The following is a 22,327-nucleotide window of genomic DNA, read 5'->3' on the forward strand; positions in this document are numbered from 1 at the left end:
ACTTTTCTTGTCTGCCCATAACATCGCTATCTGTACAAAAAACAAATTTCTATGAACGCATGCCAGTATAGTGTTGGTTTGTGTGTAAAGCTAGTTAACTACTTAACAGAATCCTGTAATCTTCTCATTAAATAGAATCTAAATATATTTTTTTTGAGCAAATATAGAATCTAAATTTTGAACTATAAATATTAAAGCTTGGTAAAAATTAGAGGAGAATTGTGGCAAGAGTTCTTTGGGTCATTATAATAGTTTGGCTATTATAATTTTTCAATATATATCAGTTTTCCTCTTATATCTGTAATAAATCTTTGATTCTTGATACCTCCTTTGGGGTTATATTCACTTTTGTCTCTAAATTAAGCTTAGAGATACACAAAATAAGTCATCCCAGATTAAAAACCACTTAAGAGTCAACGAGCAAAGTATATTTCAAGCCCCCCCTACAGGCAACAAGACTGGCGAATAGAGTCACAAAATACATACCATATCTATTGTTTAGTTGCCTTAACCACTTCAAAAGAAACCGAGAGATCCTAGGATAAAAGCCGATTACTAGAGTACTTAAAGAGAGCCAAGTTGGGGAAAAAACAGACTGCTGCTGCACATTAGAGTTTAGAGAGATGCTTCTTCTACACCTAACAGAAGAACATGGAGTTGGCGACGTTGTCTTTGAGTTTAGGGAGCTGCGCAACAGAGACCGGTCCTGGAGCTGTCACGCCACCATGGCTCGAGGACGTCTCAGACTGATCTTCAAACTTCATGAACGTTCCTAGCTGAGCAGCTGCCAAGTGAGCATAGCAGATCGGTGCAACTGCAAAAGAACCACAAATGTCTCGGTTATTAAACAGACAAAACCAGAGACTTTCAAATGTCAAACACAGAAAAGAATATGGTTAAATTACCAACAGAGATGGCGGTTATGCTTCTTTGGTACCTGCAAAATGGGGAACAACAAAATAAATCTGATCAATGTAATCAACACAATAGAAGCCATTAGAGTTAAAAAAAGGGCGAGACTACTATATACACGTAAGAGAGCGAGTGGACGAGCTCTTGAAGCTCATCAGGAGAGAAATGAATCTCATCAAGAAAATGGAACTTGATAATGCCATCATCTTCAGTTCCATTTTTCTTGACAAGTGACTCAATCATCTCAGCTTTTGAAGGCTGTGTCCGAACAGATGCTTTGTTTTTCGAGACTAGAGGCCCCTGCCTTGAACTCACCACCTAAGTAAAAAATTATAAACAAGACATCAGTATCAAAGAAAGCGCACAAATCAAAAGGCTTATGCAGAAAGCAAACGATATATATAGTAAAGAGAGTGATATATTACCGCAGCAATGGAGGGGACATCAGACTGTCCAGGAGATCCATGTGAAACATCCATCCCAAGGATGATGGTTTGAACCTTTGAAATCACTGTTGTAAAGGCTGGAGTACGCTCCACACTCAACATCGAATAGTAAATGTTGCAGTTCTTCCTTTCGGGGATGAGACAGAGAAGGAACTGAGGAGCACCAGGGAGCTTAGACTGGATCTCTTCAAACATCTTCTCTACACGAATCAGAGGAGGATAAAAGGGAAACTGATGACCCTCCTCAAACACATCAAATGGGGCAGAAATTTCCTGTGACAGAAAGCAGTTTAATACAAATGTTGATTACAAAACAGGCTTTCAACAACATAAAAAGACAAAAGAATCCTGCTTACAATTCCTTTGGATCCTCCAATTCGGATTAGATCATCAACCAGTTGACGCACATTACAGCTAGCAGAGAAATTTGCAACTGCCCATTTGTCAATCTCGGTTGGCTCAACAAATTGCTGCACAACAAAAGAGAATCAGACTATCTTTCAAGAAAGTAAATACAAAGAACGGTAAAGAGACACAGCACCTTGTTGTTGAAATTCCAGCGACCATTGCGCGGAAACAGTACATCCCCACGTCCCATTTTCAGCTGTCACAATCAGAGAAAACAAGAGGATATTAACTGTAATGCCACGGGACAATTAATCAAATCAGAACTAAGAACTGTATCATACCTTAGGAGCTGGAAGAACACGACCCTCCACCTGAGTGAAGTTGGAGCTGATAGAAATGCCACATGAACGCAGGAGAGGTTCAGTTTCGTAGTTGCTCACTTTCAGAGCCTGAAAATATTAAACCAAATATATATATATATATATATAAACTCCAATACTCTTGACTAATAAAACATAACAACTATGAGAGAGTCAAAAGACACTTTACTTTCGACAGAACGTTCATCCTCTCTTGGGGCTTCTGTCTAGATTTCTCAACCAGGGCAGATCTCTGGAAAGTGTTCAGCGCCTTTGTGTACCTCTGAAGGGGAATCAAGGTGCAGTGCTGCAAAAGGTTCCAGAAAAGTCACAAAACGTTAGCATGAATCTCAAAACACTTAAAACATGAATCTCAAGAAAGACAGAGAATCACCTTTGCGCGCCGCCCACCAACGCGCCCACCAACGCGCACACCAACGCGCACACCAACGCGCCCACCACCGCGCCCACCAACGCGCCCACCACCGCGCCCACCACCGCGCCCACCAACGCGCCCACCACCGCGCCCACCAACGCGCCCACCACCGCGCCCACCACCGCGCCCACCACCGCGCCCACCAACGCGCCCACCACCGCGCCCACCACCGCGCTTACCACCGCGCCCACCACGTCCGGAATGCTGCCTCTTTCTCTTTCCCTGCCCATCCGGTTGTTCTTCCTCGTACAAGAACCTCATCTCGGCAAATTCGGTGATAGTTTCCTTGGTTTTCATGAATTTTACGTAACCAGCTTCTCCTCTACGTTTACCCATGGAATCCTGAAATAACCAGTGCTTAGGTGTTGACCCACAAAGAAGCATCACGTGCTGTTCATCGATATGGCCCATATCCCTGCGACTTTCTTCGTGTTTGTTTGGTACATAAACATCCTGAAATAAAAAAAATTAGCACAGGAAATAATAAAATATACAAAAAAGTATTTTTAAAAAACAAAACAGCTCTTACCTTCCCAATACGAGCGAGAGAGGGAAAGTCGTGTACTGCTGTTGCAATTGGGTTTTGTATAAGACAACTAAGCAATTTTTGTTCAAACACTTTTAAACCTGACAACAACAAATAATGAGTTAGCATATAAATAATAAGAATGGAGCAGTATTGACTTATTACTTACTTGGGAAATCACTTCTACGGTGAATTGTGGTCTCAAAAACAAATCTCCTCTGTCCAGTAAATGACGGGTTTGTAGAACTGACTGTAGAATGGACGTTAGTAGTGAACGGGCAGACAGTGTTCAAAACTGCTCCTCCCTGCTTGAAAAAGACTGCTGCTTGTTCCAAGCTTCCAATACCTCCCTTCCAACCGGGTGGAGCTGGCCCTGAAGATCGAGCTGAGTTGATGAGGTATTGTATTGAGAGCCTCTGGTCATCTTGAATGACGCCTAATGATCGTAGGATTGACGTCGCTTGTCTTGTGAGGGCGATGGCCCAGCAAATATCGTGTGGTTTTTGATTCAAGACCTCATCCATGAGTCTTGAATCCCGGTGACTGAATACGTCGCTCATATCCTGCAAACCGTCAAATCAAACCAACAAGATGGGTCAAAAAACTGAAATCAAAAGATGCTTACAAAATCATATCCACAAAAGTTCATAAACAGAAGAAACATTTGCTAAACCCTAAAATCATACCTCTGATGAAGCAAACGCAAAACCCTAAGACTGAGACGAGAGATTTGTTTCTGAGACTCTCTCTTTCTTTTTCTTTTTCCGCTCTGAGCTAAATGGGTTAAGAGATGGGTTAAAAAACTGAAATCAAAAGATGCTTACAAAATCATATCTACAAAAGTTCATAAACAGAAGAAACATTTGCGAAACCCTAAAATCATACCTCTGAGTGTATCGATGAAGCAAACGCAAAACCCTAAGACTGAGACGAGAGATTTGTTTCTGAGACTCTCTCTTTCTTTTTCCTTTTCGGCTCTGAGCTAAATGGGTTAAATTGATCAGTAAACACTAAACAGTGGAATTTATCCAGGATGGATCCTTCGCCCTACGGTTATAATCCTCTACTATGCGGTGCATCTAACAATAACCTGCTCGTTTAATCTTGACCGTTCGTTACGTTTACTTTATTTATTAATGTTTCTCAGGCTATGATCTTGACCGTTCGTTTGTCTAGAAAGGTTTGTTTTGGAATTTCTTTTTAATGAATCTGCTCTTACGATCATAACCGTTCGTTGAAGGGATTTTGTTTATAGACGTTCCAGGATACACGATCTTGACCGTTCGTTAAGAGTGTCTTTCTTCCGTACACTTTTCTTGGAAAGTGTTATATCCCGCTTACGATTATTTTGAATTTTTAAATTCGATGTTTTTTTCTTATTGGTAGCAGTGGTAGACAAACTGTCCCCCGTAACAAAATCAAATGCGCGGATTAATCTAATAAAATAAATGCGCGCCGTAATAAAACAAACTGTCCGCCATAATATAATTATATTAGTACTATTAGTGTATACTTATTTAGTGATGATCAACGGGACAAGTATAATGCATGTCTCCTTAAACTATGTCATTATTATTGTTTTTTTATTTTTTTTAACTATGTGATTATTGTGAATACGATATTTAATTATTGTTAAGCTCACCTAGTGTATGCTTGGTTGAACCTTACTGTAATCCACTTTACTTCCTGACAAAAATATATTTATATTAATTTAGAGATTCACATCCGCAATTTTAAATTTCCCAATGATAGGATATTAGGTTAATTCAGTTAAGAAAACTATATTCCAGTTATTATTTTTAAGATGCTTAATCAACCATGGGGGTTGTCTCTTTATAGAGATTATATTCATAGCATACAATTGAGATATATGATAAATTATTATTATTATTCAGTGTTGACTTTTGTAATTTACAGAGCTGGATGGAGAAGGAGAATATTAATAATATTTGGCAGGCAAGCTAGCTATGGTACTCTATTCCATGTCTTATTATTATGATTTCTTTTTTTTAAAGCAATTGTTATATTATGATTTCTTACAACATGATAGGTAGTCCTACTTTTTTAAATCGTCAACTCAACCTCAAATCCTCAAATTTCAAGGTTTTGTGTCATTCCAATTCAACTTCAAATCTTCAAAAATTAAAGTTGTAAATAGTAAAACCTTAAATTTGAGGTTTTACTATTCACAACCTCAAAACTATCTTGTATTTTCTTTTTGGTTCTTATAGTTATTTTTTCATAAAAATTAGTAACTTTTGTTAATATCAATGACTATAATACAAATAAATAAAATTATAAGGATTTTTTTTTAAATTCATAGTTGGAGTAACCAACCTTCAAATCCTCATTTTGAAGTTTTGATTTTTGGGTTGGAGATCTTATGAGTTAAAATGAAGTAAAGTTATGAGCTTTGATTTTATTATTTATATATATTTGCATTTTATGCAAGTTATGCATTCACGTAATCGAAAGATTTAGAAACTATGACTTGTAGTGTCCTTATCGTCACTAGCCATAGATAGATGAACAAAATTGATCATGATGCCCAAAAATCAATTCTTTATTTTTTTTTTAACAATTTTCTTTATTGAGTTGCATCATGCATGTGTTATTTGATATCATTGTTCACATAATCCACTCTCCGTTTTAAAAGCAAAATAAACTTAGGAAGATGAAGTCGAGAAATGTATTTTGTTATTTCATTTTCGCTTAAGTATTACAATGGCTAAAGCCTCTTATTTATTTGTATATGTCACTACGTGCAGCTGAGGCAAACGGATTACCGTACGTTACACCATATCTCTCCAAAGCGTGCGAACAAACTTTTCGGTGGATTTCAATGAAGGAGCAAATTTTACAGTGGCTGGAGCAACGGCGAATGACTTTAACTTTTTGAAAGAAAGAGGTCTTTCAGTACCCTCGTTGACGAATAAGACATTGGATGTTCAGCTTGGTTCAAGAAATTGAAACCTTCTCTTTGTAAAACAAAACGAGGTAAATATATATATATATTAGAGAACACAACTAAAATAACAGTTTTAGATTTGGGAAAATACCTGACAAGAAACCGGAAAAAAAAACTGATGGTTGTGATTATTTCTGTCAATTTTTACAAAACGGTAAACCTGACACATACTTAGATAAAAAGTACACTGTAAGGAAATTCAGACATTATGTAAGAGTTTGCACAAACATTTAGCAAAAAAAAAGAAGAAATCATTTGATTTGTAACAGATAATTTACCTTAATTAAAAATTTGATGGTGTTTTTGGCATAATATAGTTTATTTTGGCAGATTGTGACCAATATTTTAAGAAATCTCTATTTTTCGTGGGAGAAATTGGTGGAAACGATTATAATTACCCTCTATTAGCATTTCGGAGTTATAAACACGCCATTGATTTGGTACCATCCGTCATTAACAAGATCATCAACGTGACAAGCGTAAGTAGGAAACATTTACGTTAAATGAATTGTGTTTAAACGTTAATAACATTCGTTTATCAACTATCGGTTTTGTTTAATCCTAGGCCTTGATAGAGGAAGGTGCGGTGACGCTGGTGGTTCCGGGAAACCTTCCGATCGGTTGTTCGGCGGTTCTGTTAGAGCGATTCAGTGATGATATAGATGGCTCTATGACACAAGGAATCATTGTCTTAAGCCGCTGAACAATATTGCCAAGCTTCACAATGCTAAGCTCCAGGAAGGCCTTGTGACTGGCAAAAGTACACTCATGCTAAGGGGGGGTTATTGGAACCAGAATTTGGAAAGAGTTAGTGATTTTAGAAGTTGACAGATTTTTAAAAGTTTAGTATATTTCACAAATGTTTCCTAATTTCTTTCAAATATTGTGTATTGTTTCTACAGATTATTATTGATTATTAAGAATTTCCACAATATAATTTTTCAAAAGTTTTTTCTTATAAGGTACAAAAAAAGTTGTAGAAAATTTCAACAATGAATTTTTATGAGACCCTATTATATTATCGTTTGGTGTGTTTACATAGACAAATACATTTTATGGTATTGGTTATTTGTGTTATGCATGGTTTGTTCTTAGTTATGTTGTGAAAATAATCATTTTTTATCTTCATACTACATGACATATTTTTTATACACCACTCATACAAATGAAAAATTATGTTAGAACACACCAAATACGAAACTTACCGACACAGAGATCTTCTGAAAATCACATGTCAAACAAGAAAAATATATATCATAAAGCGTGACAATTAGTACACAGATTTCAGAAATCTTATGAGTAGACATGTTATTTTCAAAGTCTAGCTTATGAGTAAAAACATAAAGAATTTAGTTCCCAATAACCATAGAATTTAATAGAATAGTAAAATCAATAAAAACTAAACTTTTTGAATAACAAAAGATTTGAATAGAATTTAAAAGTCTTTAAACCAATAACAATGGATTTTGGAAAGACTTTTAAAATCCATAAACTAATAACCATGGATTCTTAAAATTTTATAATTCTTTAAAAATTCTTAAACCAATAACCCCCCTAAGATTATCTATGCTGATTATTACGGTTCAGCTATGCAATTCTTTAACTCACCTTCCAAATACGGTACTCCCATTTTGATAATATTTTCTCCTGTTCGGAAACTCTCTAGGCGTTCCTCGTACGCTGGGTTGCTCGGGTTACGCCTAGCGCAGAATGAAAAAATCGGAAATTATACGGAGATTAATCGGCGATTTCTTTTAGAGATATATACGCGTTGGTTAAGAAATACAACAAGAATCGCATAGTGTAGCGGTTATGTTGATCTTTTATTGGCAAACAACCCGGGTTCAAACAGCATGGATACCATTTTTACTTGTTTTTGATGTTTTAAGTTAAATGAGGGGTAGTTTCATCATTTCGAGTTCGTCTTCCTCTTTACAATATTAGGATTTCCTGCAATTTCAAGCACAACGGCTCTTTGATTTTGACGGATTTAAGATCACTTTTCTCCGTTTTTTTTTTGCTGTTTCCATGCAAATTTCATAGATTTATGCATATTAATCGATTCAGAGGCCGAAATGTGCAATAACTGAAGATTTTTTTGTGATCCGATTTTTTCACCGAATTTCTTCATTTCACCACATTTGATGGCCGAGTAGCGCTTTTCCGGCAATTTTCCGGTCCTCGGCGGCGCGTTTTTGAACATGGATATTTTCTACTCTTTCTGTTGTTCTCGAATGTAAGATTTTCTAGAGTATGCACGCTTATTAAAAATTTAATAAATATTTATAATTTAATTTATTTCCTACTTTATTATACACTTTCTAATAATTTTCCACCAATAAAATTTAATCAATTCAATATTCTCAATTAATGGTTCTCAAAAGATAAAAAAATATCTTAACAATATAGAAAACCTATCTTTGTAGAACAATAAAAAATCAAAAAAAATCTTAGTTTTGGGAACGGAGGGGGAGGGAGTATAATAAATTAAACTTGACGTTTAGTGAGTTGACAAAAAATTCAGTTAAATTGTGTATACTATCTTATATATATAAAATATACTTGTGCTTTAAGCACAGCCTTCCACATGATCAGGAAGCACGGGGTTTCTTCTGCCATGTGGCATTAATAAAAACCAACGTTCTAAAAATCGCTAGGCAGTAACTAGGCGCTTTATAGAGGACTAGCGACTAGGTGAATTATTCGGGGTATATGCGAGGTCTAGGCGTTAGCAAATTATTGAATTATTTTATATATTGTATACATTTATATGACATATTTTAGTTTTTAAGTTTAATTATAAAATTATTGTGATGAATTATCAAAATTAGAGATATAAAACAGAAGAAAGTAGATAAATTGTAGATTTGTAATATTATTATTGCTTAATTTAACATATGTAGACAATTTTAGATTGATTTTAACCAATTTTAAGTGATTTAGAATAATTTAAACCAATCTGAATCATATAAATCAGATTTTAAAAAATCGTTTCGGATAGGATCGAGTTGAAAAATCGAACCTTGGTAAAAACATGCAACAACCGGGTTTGTTAATTTACCTGGACTAGACTTTTATTTTTATCCTTCGTTGGGCTTTTAGTTAAACTCAGCTTCATCTTTTCTGAAAACAACGTAGCCACCGATCAATGTTCCATACCATCTTCTCAGCTGCGGCTGTGTAACCGGCATAGGTTGAATTCAATCAACCTCATTTATGATTGTTTTAACACTACTGATCCACTACTTTGATAACCTTTTATAGTAATCCAACGATTGAAGAGCCATCTCCGTATTCCAAAAGACAGTTTTGCAGTAAGGAGCAAACGTCTCCACTTCGAGCTCTCTTCTGAGCCCTAATCTGAAGTCTTTTGCGGGTTTCCACATCTTCCTGGCTGCCATCAGTAAACCATACACGAGTCAGCCGCTAAAGCACCCCCCCCCCCGTAGAACCACCACATGAAACCCACCTCCTAAACGATATTCGTGCCCAAATTCAGATCCACATAGTCGACGCCATATCACACCGGGCTCATCCAAAGAATCGCGCATAGAGACATCACTGAAAGATAAGGCACGGCGTGAGTGAAAGAAGTACTGACGCAACGATGCAGAAGATAAGGATATGACGGTAGAATGGGTAGAAGATGCCGCTGTGGAGATAGAGCTTACCGGCTCTATAGTAAAATTCCGGGGAAAAATATTTGTAATTGTTCAACTTGATGCTCTGTTATACCTCTGCTTATGATTTACGTTTTTTATAAGTATATTCTCAGAACTAATTCTTTATCACCTGATTGATGAATTGCTTCCAAATAAATGAATTGCCTTCTGAGTACTGTCTATTTTGTATTGTTTTATGGTTTTCAGATTTAGAGGACGAGCTTTGGAAGAACTCAGAAGCTCTCCATTCAACGAGCTTATAACATCTTAAGGACATGAGCGGCAACAAACATGGTTATAACATTACTGTTTATATTATATGTGTTGGTTAGCAGATATCATGGCGACAATATATAATGACAAAGTTACTAAGACTAAGTACTATGTCTGGTAAGTTTCAACACAAGATGCGACAAACAACGCCTTACTCTGGGTATGTACAACGCATCACTATATCTATGTTCTCGTGATGTGGCTGTGATTTCTCTCTTTTTTATCCTTTATGCAAAACAATAGTGGGAGGTTGCTGGATACCCTGATGTTCCAGTCACAGTAGGAAGCTCCGAACCCTTAAAGTACGATCTTTCTCTCCTCTCTTGAAGATTAAACAATAGAAATCTTTATTTCCTTTACATGCTACAAAGTCAAACTGTTGTTATGACTTAGCTATTTTATGTGTTTGCTGTTTTGATCCAAGATGGGATTCCCCCTGTAGCTGATTTTGTGCACGGTAAAAATGGGCAAGGAGATGTCTCTCTTCCTCTGAGTAGAAATAAATGTGACAAAAATGCAGTTCAGTTTCCGTAGAGAGGGTCTCTGACTATCTGGGTAAAGTCACCATTCTTTCCCTTGGACCACTGTTCAATCTTGCAATAGTAAGAATCATAATCTTTAACTAAAACTCAATTTGAGTTTGTCACCATGATTGTTTCTTTTCATCTTAGCCCATCAAACGTGATAGTTCATTAGCGAGTACGGTGAAGATGATTGTCATATTTGGTGGAGCTTTCTTTGCCTTAGGGAATATCAATCCCCCATCTGAAGCGAATATAGAGCACCCTCTAAACCTCTTATTTAATCTTCTATCAATGATAAAATGCAGGTTTCATGTTTATGGGTTTTTTCCTTTCTATGCAGATATATGGTGACCCAGGCCAGAAGCGGCTGATGTTGGGTTCATATCTGGAGCTGATATCACTGTTGGGATAAACATCAGTACCCAACTTAAACTAACAGGTGAGTAAAACTTTCTCCTACTCTAACTCTCCATATAACATTCCCGCTTAATAGTTCTGACTTCTGAAAGCAAGTCTCTTTCTTCAGTTTTAGATGATGACCTCCTTAGTCTTAGTGTTGCGTAACTCCAAGGGAAACGCATAAGATTGTTAAGTGATGTGCAAAATTTTACAAAGCTTGGCACGTCAAATCTGACGGTGTCTATGATAAAGCAAGAAACTTTGATCTAGACAATTTTTTTTATTGTTGTTGGTTGTAGGAGTGTGCCTCCTTGACCCGCTGAGCTTTGTGGAAGCAGTACGGCCTGATCTATTCAAATATAAGAAAGGGGTTTTCTGAGTGGGGACTCAGGGAATATGCGTCGGCCACAGGCTCATGGATCAAGCCCTCAAGCGGTCTTATTATATAAATTGTAATCTTCACAGAAAAAGAAAGAATCATAGATGGAACATGAGCAATGAGCAATCCATGGGTGAGATTTTCACCAATATCTGTGACGTGGACAATAAATGTAGACAAAGTTTTGGAATATATCAAAGTGTTGGTGGTGAAGCTTAATTCGAATCTTAATTCAAGGTCTGTATTTGAACTGTATAAATACAAAACTTAGGTAAAAAAAAACATAACAACTAAAACTATTTATCTTTTTCTCTTTTAGTCTAGGTTGTTGGCAAAGCTATAAAATTTCAAACTAATATATTTGATAAGTGATAACGACAACAATAATAAAAAATGTTAAATAGAATTACTAGATTATTGAGACTTGAGATCGAGAAAAGAGAAGCACAACGCATAAGGATTTAAAAATTAGTAAAAATCTTTGAAAACAAACGCTGGTCATATTTACATAATTTACATTAACAAACCACTGTTGTTCTATTCCTTATCTCAATAGAAAACACTGTCTGCCATGTAGGCTACAGGTGTTGTGAACCCAGAGGAAAACCACAGCTCCCACGGTTCATCTCTGATATTGTGGGCACTACATACACTTTCAAGTTAAGGTTGACCTTACAATTTTACTTCCAATCATAAGACGTTTACTATTACAAACAAATGAAAAAAAATTGTACTTACCTATAAAAAATCTAGCCTTCTACTGTGTTTTTATTCGGGCAAGTGTTAGCCTCTTTCTATTTGCAAATACAGTATAACCTCTTTAAATTAATACTCTATAAATTAATATACACTAAAAAGATCTATAAAATAATATAATTTATCGTATCAAAATTAAGTTTTTGGTTCAATTAGTATATCGATAAATTAATATCTCTATACACTAATAAAAAATTATAGTTTTGGTGTAGTCCCAACATTATTAATTTATAGAGGTTTCACGCTTTCTTTTATAATTATACATATTAGTTGCACCAAAAACACACAAAATACCAACAACATACCAACAAAAATAATGGTCAAGTAGCAAGTTAAAAACAGATAGAAAATGCTTTCCCAGAACTCACCCGTAAAATAAATAAAAACACCAAAATGCCAAGACAATCTCAAAAACAGAAAATTCCAATACCTAATTTACTAAACTACAAAATATTTAATGACTAACATAACCAATGAACCAAATCATTGACAAATACAATTAACAGTTAGCAACCACTTAGCAAACAATTCTAAGCAACTATGAACAAAAACTATTCAGCAGCACCATATTGTAGCCAATCTAAGTTCAATCAACCCTCTTTACTACCTGTTAGATGAAAGAAATAAAAAAAAAATCTGCGAATCCAACTACGCGGTTACAAGAAAAGCAACCATCCCTCTTCAAACTTACACAACCTCCGAATGTAAATCTTCCAAGTAAGGGTAGGCACGAATCAGATATCTCGATTTTCAAAAAAAAATTATGATGCAGTTTATTTAGTCTGTCTTCGATTTCCGAGTATCTGAAAACTATAATTTACACCGGATTTTGTTTTGATCCATAGAACTGTAAGAAATAAAAATTATTACAAAAGAGCATAAGAACAACAATAACATGTTACCAGTCCAACCTAGACAATCGGTATGACAAATGCTTTTATTACAAACAAATGACCAAATTCGTTTTTATAATTCTAGCACAATATGTATTGGTCGCGATTTACTATTTCAGCTTTCACATATAATAAGTAAAATTAAACTACATTTTATAAAAACAATACAAAGATGATAATTCAAGCTATAAAAATGTGAAACTCTTAGAAAAATGTGTTAGTTATTCTTACGTTAGTCTTCTTCAACTATATCAAAGTGAAATAAAATCACAAAAATAAATATAAACCATTTTTTTATTTTTTTTTTAAATTTATTTTTTTTTCTAAAAATAATGTTAGTAGCTCTTTCAACTCAAACCAAAAAAAATAAAACAACTGAATTTTATTATGTTCAATTTCGAATAATTTTTCAAATGTTTTATAAAATTTAAAAAATAAATAATTTAATTATAAACTCACCCGCCCGTAGTGCGGACCAACCCCTAGTAATAATAAATACTGATATTTGATATGCGTAATACGTTTGATATATTTTTCTTTTCTTTTGCGTAATAGGTTTTACTGGAAGTGTCGTAAAGGCATGTTGTGAAGGAGAAGATGGAAGGTACAAAGCAAAACCAAACGTAAAGTGCGGCGGAAAGGGTTCAACGACTTGTGAAAACCCATCAACATATGTAAATTGGGATGGAATCAGTGGTGGATCTACTTGATTCAATAGGGTGTCAGCTGACACCCCTTAAATCCCTATAAATAAAAGTTTGTTCATATAAACACTGCAAAATCAGCAGCTCTGTTAGAAAAAATCCCCTCTTGACACCCCCAAGCCCCAAGGTTACATTTCGGATACTTGTCTACGTTGACGATCTTATCATATCAGGAGACTTGCCAGAAGCGATCAATTCTTTCAAGACATATCTATCAACTTGTTTTCATAGGAAGGATTTTGGAGCTCTCAAATATTTTCTTGGTCTGGAAGTTGCTCGCAGCTCTTTAGGAATTTACTTGTCTCAGCGCAAATACACGCTTGATATAATAACAGAATGTGGGTTGCTTGGGTGCAAACCGGCTGGATCACCGATGGATCAAAACCACAAGCTTGCGAAAGCTACAGGTTTGGTGCTCTCAGATCCAGAGCAGTATCGACGCCTTACGGGTCGACTTATATATCTTCTTGCAACCCGTCCTGACCCTGCCTACGCGGTACACATTCTTTCACAATTTATGCATACACCACAAGAGGAACATTGGCTTGCTGGCTTGAAAGTGGTTCGTTACTTAAAAGGAACAGTGGGTCAAGGGGTTATCTTTCGGGCTAACACTGTGTTTTCTTTAACTGGCTGGTGTGATGCAGATTGGGGGGCATGCCCTACAAGTCGACGCTCACTTACTGGTTGGATTATACAGTTTGGGGCATCACCGATTACTTGGAAAACCAAGAAACAGGAGGGTGTATCTCTTTCATCTACTGAAGCAGAGTTTCAAGCATTGCGTTCTATCACAAAAGAAGTTATATGGCTGAAGGAACTTCTTCGTGAACTGGGACTCCCTCATGCCGATGCAGTCACAATATGCTGTGACAACAAGTCAGCAATTCATCTCAGTGCCAATCCCATTCTTCATGAACAAACAAAACATATGGGTATCATTTGTTCGTTCGTTCGTCACGAAATAGCCAAAGGTGTTATCAAAGTGACTTACGTTCCCACTACAGAGCAGTTTGCCGACATTCTAACCAAAGCATTAGGACGTAAGGAGTTCAATGCATTTCTTCTCAAGTTAGGCATTTACAATATCCATGCTCCAACTTGGGGGGGGGGGGGGGAGGGGGGTATTGGAGATAATTACTCTATATGTCCTAATTGATATTGTTTTAGATAAGTGTTATCTTTAGGCTTTTCTTTATCTCTTTAGCTTTGGTTTTACTCCTTTGTGAGTATATTACTCATCGTTTGATATCAATAAACATAAGAACTTATATCCCAAACTACAATTTGTCATTTTTCAATTTCATCCTTCTTCATCCCTCGTGTATTAACAAAGATCATCAAATATAATCATTAAAATAAGTTCATTAGAAGACTCTATATATCAAGGAAAGAGTATCAATCATAACTCATATGATTCACTCAATCACTATAATCACTCCATCATATATTCTTCTTAATGATTATATGATCTTCACATTTATTGTTTGATTCATATAGCTCTACTATATAAAGCTATGTAACTCTCTTTATATCAAGAACACAATTCATACATTTCTCATAAGTTATTACTATAATCCAAATAATTCTCTGGCGTAGTGGTAGTGGTTGATTAACATTAACTGGCTCTTTAAGTCATCCTTTTGATCGTTTCGTTTCATCGGACAGATTGTGAAACATTCATATAAAATACACATTAAATTTTTTGTGTTCATTTAACAACAAGAAACCAGAAGAAGAAGATCATTGTTGATTCAAGTCCTGACATGAAATGGAAAATGAGAGAGATGAACACTGATGAAGACTAAAAGAGACATATATTATAGTAGTACATGTTCATGTTCAGAGAGAAAGACCAGATTCTTCATCCTCGTCGAGAGATGAAGTGTAGGTAAAGTAGAACGTCCAGATCAAACCAAACACTCCCAAAAGAATCCACCCCAAGAGGTTGTTGCTCAGCCCAAAGGGTAGTCCGGTTCCTTCCGTGGACATCCTGTCATCCACCAACGCCATGGCCGGGTTGCTCATCACAGCCGTTAAAGCTGCTGTCGCCGCCGCGGAAACTCCAGCCCCCACGGCTGAGACGTTTCCTTGCTTTGGCTCCATTGAGCATCTCACCCCTCCCTTCCTCTTCCCCATTGGAGGCAAACCTGAGCAGCAATAAGCAAAATTCACAACTCTAAAACCAGTTACTTACAAATCCAGTATGGTTCTTGCAAGCTCTGGTCTATACATTTTTAAAACACACAACAGTCAATCAGGAAAATTCCAAATACTCTTCTGGTTTGTTCTGACCATGCTAGAACCTTTTAGATCAAAATGTTTTTTGACTTTTTGTTGACTCTACACCAAACTACTAAAGATCACTCATCAACGAATATAAAGCAACCAAAAGATTTTCCCTTTGCACATGACTGGATCAAGTTCCAAATAATAAGATGAGATCTTAAAAAGAATGTAAAAGGCAAAGAACTTTACCAAGAACAGGAGCGGAGATGGCGAGGGTGGGCTTGAGAAGGAGAGCAGGACGAGCGACAGAGACGGTGGAAGCAGAGGCAGTGAAGCTAGCCATTTTCTTTTCTAACACAAATACAAACTATCTTCAGTCTGAGATTTTGGTTTCTGTGTTTGTGTTTCTATAGCAACAAGACAACCTTTTGATTTCTTTGCTTGTGTTGGCTTTTTGAATCCAACTTAACGACTCAATCAGTGGTGGAAACAATCTCTAAAGCACCTACTCGGATATGATTCTATCCATATTCCACCAATAGCCTCACTCCACGTGTCATATTTCATCTCTTTCCCTCCCAACACAATCTTTTTCTTTCTTCTCTACTGGTTGTGGATTATATATATAAAAACATAATAAACATTTAAACTGCATCCAAATCATACAAAGCAACACTCCGCTGCTATTAACCAAATCTTGTCATTAAGCTCTCAAAAAATAATTGTGTTGTATTGTATCAAAAAGTACCAAAATTTACATGAGATATTGTAAAAAGAATGAAGCTAATTATAACATCAACAAAGAAATGAATTGAATCGAATCCTAAGTTTTGTGGGAAACTCTGTTTAGAAAAATCAATCGTGAATGTTGCACCGTTGCAAGTATGGGTGATGGTAAGGTACATGTATGTTCCAGTACCGCTTGTATTTGTCTATCCTGATGTCCAGCCATGGCTTCATGATCCCGTCGTAGTGTATAACCGCTGCTTCTTCGATGTCTCCTGCTTTGACTCCTGATTCGTGTCCTAACCCAACCACATTCCATCTCTTCTCCAATGGTATCGCTTGCCCAAAGAATGTCAACCAACCTAGTGGCAAGCTCCCCGCTTTCCAGAGATGTCTTTTTATTCCCTGCACCCAAAAACAAATCACACACGCACACATGTAAATACGATTCCTTTCAGGTTTAAAGCTACACAACACACTTCAACAAGTTTGAAAGGAATGAAATGTTATACCTGGTTGAAGTAGTTCAGGTACACAGATGTCAGATTCTGTCTTCTCCATTCTTTGAGATCAAACAGATTCATCCCAAACGCCCAAGTGCAAGCCTTAGGGTCAAATTTCTCGGCAACCCATGCATCTGAGAAGTTTATGAGTGTGTCCATAGCAATATATGAAGGTTCACCTTTGTGACAAGTCTCTACAGCTCCAACAACTTTCCCATTCATATCGAGGCTCCATAGTCTACTTAGGTCTCTCTGAACTACTACATCATGGTCAAACAATACGATCTTGTCCAGACCTGGGAAAATATTCGGGAGATAGAAGCGTGCATGGTTGAGCGCTGAAATGACTCGCGGATCACTTGAGTTTTGCTTCATCAGCAATTGAGCATGGTCTAAAGGCAGGACATTCATATCATCAATGTTTAGGATTTGGATTGTTGCTCTGCTAACTGGGTTTAAAATAAACCACATTGAGATTGATGGGTAATTGAGTGAATCCGTCACAACATGGAATACTATCTTTCCCGGGTCCTGCAAGCAGCAATATAGAACGTTAGTATATGTGTGGCTTCGGCAGAAATTTGGAAATATTCTCTTACGTGCTGCATAGACCAAACCACAAGTTTTTGATCAAAAACGGATCCTGCATTAATAAGTGGCTCAAGTAATGATACGAGATAGTGTGCTTGACAATGATAACTGAGTAACAATATGAGTTATTATTAGTTTTGAAACATGAAAACATAGAACATGACAAGGTGTTTGAACATTAATCCGAAAGAACGAAGTTGTTTATTTAACAAAGAGCACACACTATGTAACTTCGTTTCCTAGTTCCATTACTGCACAAAATCCTATGATATTAACCACGGTAGAAGCCTAAGGCATTTCTCTAGATATCAAATCCACAAGTATAAAGGAATTAAAACAGAAACTGTTGAGAGAAAGAGAACAAAAGTGAAGCATCTTACCTTTGACGAGGAAATTGTAGAGTTAACAACAACCGCACAGGCCAAAACATTGTCAGAGAAGACAACGTAATGGTAGAGATCAGGATTGATATAACTTTGCTGAAAAGGCTTTGCTCTTTCATGATCCAAGGTAAAGTATTCTGTTGTCAAACGCATTGAGAGGCAGTGAAGTCCTTTTGGGGTAGTCCTTGCTGCAAGGTGCATTAAATGTGCTGCTTGCTTCTTCTGCGCCCGAGCTTGTTCTTCGGATTTATAAGTCATGGCATGGAGTTTGGTAGCGATGGCAGGGCAATTGTGAAAGACCCGACTGACTTTGTATAATGCAAGCTCCATGGCCTTCAGTCTTTGAGGGGAGCTGAAAGAAACAAAACATTTTTATATGACTCTTCTTAATCAGCATAAACTTTTCAGTAAACGTTGGCTATGAAATTAGATGCCAAAGCTATGGAACAGGAAGTCCTTTGAATCAATAAACATGTGCTTACCTCTTTGACAAATGTTTGTCTTTGGTGGCATCACCGACAGCCCGTTCCAGCTCTTTTGTTCGAACTCTCAACTCCTTCACTATTTGGGAGTTATTCCCAGGAAGGGCCAAATTCAGATAGGCTTTAGCTTGGATGATTTTGTCTCTGATCTCCTTTATCCTATCATCTGTTGCTGGTCCAAGCTGAGCCCTTGAAGTCTTTTCGCTCTTAGCCAAAGGGCGCTGGAACTTGGTTTTAGGACTAGCTTGAATATCTTTTGCTGAAATTTTCTCCTGAGACAAAGTAAAAAAGGAAAACGAAATACATAAACAAAGCAGAGATCTGACTATCTTGATTCAAAGTCTAATTTGCCTTTCCTATTCACAAGTGATGGCGATGTCGTTTTTATTTCAAAAATTATCATTGTGAACTGCTTCAAGACAATGACTACTCAAGTACTGAACTGAAATACGCACCGCTGTATCAGAGCTTACAGTGGTTTGCTGTGAAACTAATGCTTGCTCCTCCTTGGTTTTGTTACTGTTTCCTGAAACCCGTGGTATCTCCAAATAAGAAAGCTTGCACAGTAATGACAACAAGCAACACAAAACTGAAAGTATATTACCCTCACTCATTTCTGAGAGAACAAGTGTTTTGTCTCGCTCACTAGACTGCGAACCATCATGACTTTTATTAGAAACACTAGACCTAACCACAGGATTCAACTCATCATCCTTCAGAATTCGTTTAGGCTCCTTGAAGCCTTCTCCATCCTGAGTTACAAAGCAAAATAAAAATCAACAAAATGAATGTTCCAACAAGGTCTAAGACTAGGTAGGGAAGCGAGCATAACCTGTTCAAAGGCGGTAAGTCTAAGATCATCATTCGTCTTGTATCTCTGCATAAGAGAGGTACGCATAAAGCAAAATCATGCCACAATCAAACAATAGATATTGAAGAGATCCTGAAGAGGATCAAAAGAGAAGAAAACAAGGATATGCGTACAATGTCAGACACTTCTTCAATGAACTCTCCTCTATCTGCCAAGAAAACAAAACCAAAACAACTTTCAGATGCGTAATCCAGAGGCTGAGATCACATCAAAGCCTATATCGATTCCATAGATTCAATCAAAGCAACTGAGCAAGCCTATAGCGATTCCAGAGATTCAATCAACGCAATGAAAGTAACAGTTCTACAGGTGATACTATTTCCAAATCAATCAATCAATCTAGCATCCGCGAGAGAAAAGAAGAGAGGGAATCAAGAAGAAGCTCACCGACGGAAGTGATGCTCTTGATCCGATTCGAGAGGAAGACAATCGGAGTAACGACGGATAGCAGTAGCAGAGAGAGGATCAAAATCCTCCGCCAGCGACGGATTTGATTCATCAATGTGCGAAACTTCTCTTCATATATTATCTCCTCGTTTCCTTTTTTAATCCTTCTCCACTAAGAAGAAGAAGAAGCACAGCGCATCCCACACAGATCTCGCGGAGATTCCTTGCTTGATTAACAAGCAATCGAGTACACGATGTAAAGATTAGGGTTTCAAGATCCTTAAGTGCGATGCGAAGAGTCTAAAATTCTATTTACGCTTTCATCTCCTTGTGATTCAAAGCTTCTTCCTCGTGCATGTTAGGGGGGACTTCTGCTCTTCTTCTTCTTCTTTCTTTTTATTTTGCTTACTTAATAAAGAAAAATAAATAATTATAATTTGTATTTATTATTTCTGTTTGGGAAATGGATTGATCAAGTGGCGATCGGGATCAGGTGCGGGGCGGTGTACATGTGGAAGCATGTGACAATAATACCGTTGATGGAGGCGCAAATTTACTACGGTCGTCTTTCTTCTGATTGGTTCTTCGGGAAGTTCTCTCAAGCAGCCATTTATGTATGGACACGTTGACTGAGTCTATGGCCCACAACATATTCAATGGTGCAAGTTCGCAGCTTGTACTTTGGAGGAACCATTTGACTGAAGATGCCGGAGTTTACTCAGAATGAAGAGGACTGAAATTAAGCAAAAGGGAAAATAAGTTAATGATAACAAATGTTATGTGTTGCTATTACGTAGTGTGGTATTGTTCATCTTATATTTTTGATTTAAAATATCAACAAAGTTTAATATTTGATTGAATTACCACTTTTATTTTTAGTAGAACATTTTAGAGATCTGCTGGAACTATAGTTTTTCTTAATAAAAATATTTGTTTTTGTTAAAATTATATGCACTTGTTTATTTATGGTTCATATTCTTATTTGATTTTTATAATTTCTCTAAAAACTGTATGATTTGTAGTATGACATCACCAAAAAATCTTAACCAACATCTACCTAATTTATCATACAAAAATATTAAAATTAAAAGTCGATTTTAAAACAGACACAATTTGTTGATAATTTTTTTTAAAAAAAATATGGGTAATATAGTTTAGTAACGCTCGAAATTAAGCAAAAAAAAATGATTAACTGTATTGTTCTGTTAAGGTTTCGATTCAAGTTCTTAATCAATTAAGACCAGTTATTCACTTGATCTAAATTAGGATTATCGACCAATCTATCACGCGAAAGTAAGTAAGAACACACTAGAAATGTTTATATAGGCTTTATTGCCAACATGTATGGGAAGTGAACAAAACTTTCATGCTTTCACTACTGATTAATGCGATTCAACAGCTTACAACGTCTTCTTTGTGCAGGTATTACAAGAACGTTCACAAAGAGTTCGCCGAAGAATAGTATTACATAGAATATGAAGAAGAAGGGGATCTTTCAGCCATTGATCCCTCGTTAGACCTCGATGACACGCATTTGACACCTGAGGAAAGCTCGAAACCGCAAGAGCTGTGATTGTATCCTGATCTCTCTGTATAAGCTTGCTTTCTCTTTTCTGTAAATATTTTGTCTCTAGGTCTATTAGAGACGATGAATGTTCTGTTTTAGCTATTAGGCCTTTTGTAACAGACTTTTCAAGCTTAGTCAACTTGACGTGTAACGGACCTGGCCGAAATCAACTCTGATTCAAAACAATGACATAAACGACAACACTCCACACATTCTAGGATTTGGAACGTAAACAATTTGTAACTAATATACATAATATCATGAGAAGTTTACAACTAAGATTATCTTCAATGGATTACCCTATTTTTTCTTCAAATAAAAATAACTCTATAATGTAATCGAGTTCTAATAATACTCTATTTAAGAGTAAATTTGTTTGTTATAGAATAAAAATGGAATAGTGTTGAAACATTTTTACTTCAAATTCTATTTTAAAATAATAAAAAGTGAAAATAAAGATGATCTAAGCACGATTAATGTTTGTAACCACAACGGTTAGGTCGGTTGATCACAATATTTGAATTATAGAACATCTAAAATGACTTACATATATTTTTTGGATATAATTTCAACATAAATTTTGTCTCATAATTTTTATGTATAGGCTTATAGCAAGTTTTTGAAAACCAGCAAAAAATTCCAATGCTTGATGTCCAGATTTACCCCAATGTATTACAATTTATTTTACAAAAAAAATTATTGCTATTTTATAGTAATCATTTTGTATGAATTTTTATAATTATTGCATCCAATCATTGATAGCCAAATAATCTGTCAACTCATTTGTTTCCCCTATAATTTATTTAAGAAAATGTTAACCAGATGATTCACTTTTCTCTATGTTAGTCTATTGTAAAGGGTAAATAAACGCGAGTAAAAATCGCAGAGAGTGGCGAAAAAGAGGAGTAAAAAAAGAAAAGTCGCTGCTTGACTTTGTAAACCCTAAACACATTTCTCAGCCATACCGTTCACACCCACCAAAAAAAAAAAAAAAAAACGAAAC

The 22,327-nt window shown here is 36.2% G+C and overlaps 3 protein-coding genes and 2 pseudogenes across 4 annotated transcripts; 2 read left to right on the forward strand and 3 right to left on the reverse strand.

The window, feature by feature from the left end:
- Positions 1-372: 372 nt before the first annotated feature.
- Positions 373-4,005, reverse strand: LOC106339038 (protein argonaute 4-like). Its single transcript, XM_013777869.1, has 12 exons — positions 3,913-4,005; positions 3,197-3,590; positions 3,031-3,128; positions 2,460-2,954; positions 2,256-2,372; positions 2,048-2,155; positions 1,900-1,962; positions 1,715-1,828; positions 1,338-1,631; positions 1,031-1,230; positions 906-937; positions 373-814 (listed from the first exon to the last, which is right to left on the reverse strand). Exons 2-12 carry the CDS (start codon positions 3,585-3,587, stop codon positions 639-641), a joined length of 2,088 nt encoding a protein of 695 aa, XP_013633323.1. The 5' UTR covers positions 3,588-3,590; positions 3,913-4,005; the 3' UTR covers positions 373-638.
- Positions 4,006-5,779: 1,774 nt separating this feature from the next.
- Positions 5,780-13,591, forward strand: LOC106339039 (annotated as a pseudogene).
- Positions 9,933-11,575, forward strand: LOC106337778 (annotated as a pseudogene).
- Positions 13,592-15,257: 1,666 nt separating the features above from the next.
- LOC106336747 (photosystem II reaction center W protein, chloroplastic) lies at positions 15,258-16,306 on the reverse strand. Its single transcript, XM_013775676.1, has 2 exons — positions 16,064-16,306; positions 15,258-15,735 (listed from the first exon to the last, which is right to left on the reverse strand). Exons 1-2 carry the CDS (start codon positions 16,155-16,157, stop codon positions 15,428-15,430), a joined length of 402 nt encoding a protein of 133 aa, XP_013631130.1. The 5' UTR covers positions 16,158-16,306; the 3' UTR covers positions 15,258-15,427.
- A 168-nt stretch (positions 16,307-16,474) lies between these two features.
- On the reverse strand, positions 16,475-20,155 carry LOC106337369 (probable galacturonosyltransferase 5). 2 transcript variants are annotated; one of them, XM_013776468.1, is made up of 9 exons: positions 19,758-20,155; positions 19,484-19,518; positions 19,332-19,376; positions 19,104-19,251; positions 18,973-19,025; positions 18,500-18,771; positions 18,015-18,369; positions 17,053-17,574; positions 16,475-16,945 (listed from the first exon to the last, which is right to left on the reverse strand). In XM_013776468.1, the coding sequence occupies exons 1-9, from the start codon at positions 19,867-19,869 to the stop codon at positions 16,670-16,672; spliced, it is 1,818 nt and encodes a 605-aa protein (XP_013631922.1). In that variant the 5' UTR covers positions 19,870-20,155; the 3' UTR covers positions 16,475-16,669. The 2 variants fall into 2 exon arrangements, with proteins under 2 accessions (XP_013631922.1, XP_013631921.1); XM_013776467.1 differs by having other exon boundaries at positions 18,955-19,025.
- Positions 20,156-22,327: the final 2,172 nt, after the last annotated feature.

Source organism: Brassica oleracea, chromosome C4, assembly GCF_000695525.1.
Source record: "Brassica oleracea var. oleracea cultivar TO1000 chromosome C4, BOL, whole genome shotgun sequence".
NCBI classification, from domain to species: Eukaryota; Viridiplantae; Streptophyta; class Magnoliopsida; order Brassicales; family Brassicaceae; genus Brassica; species Brassica oleracea.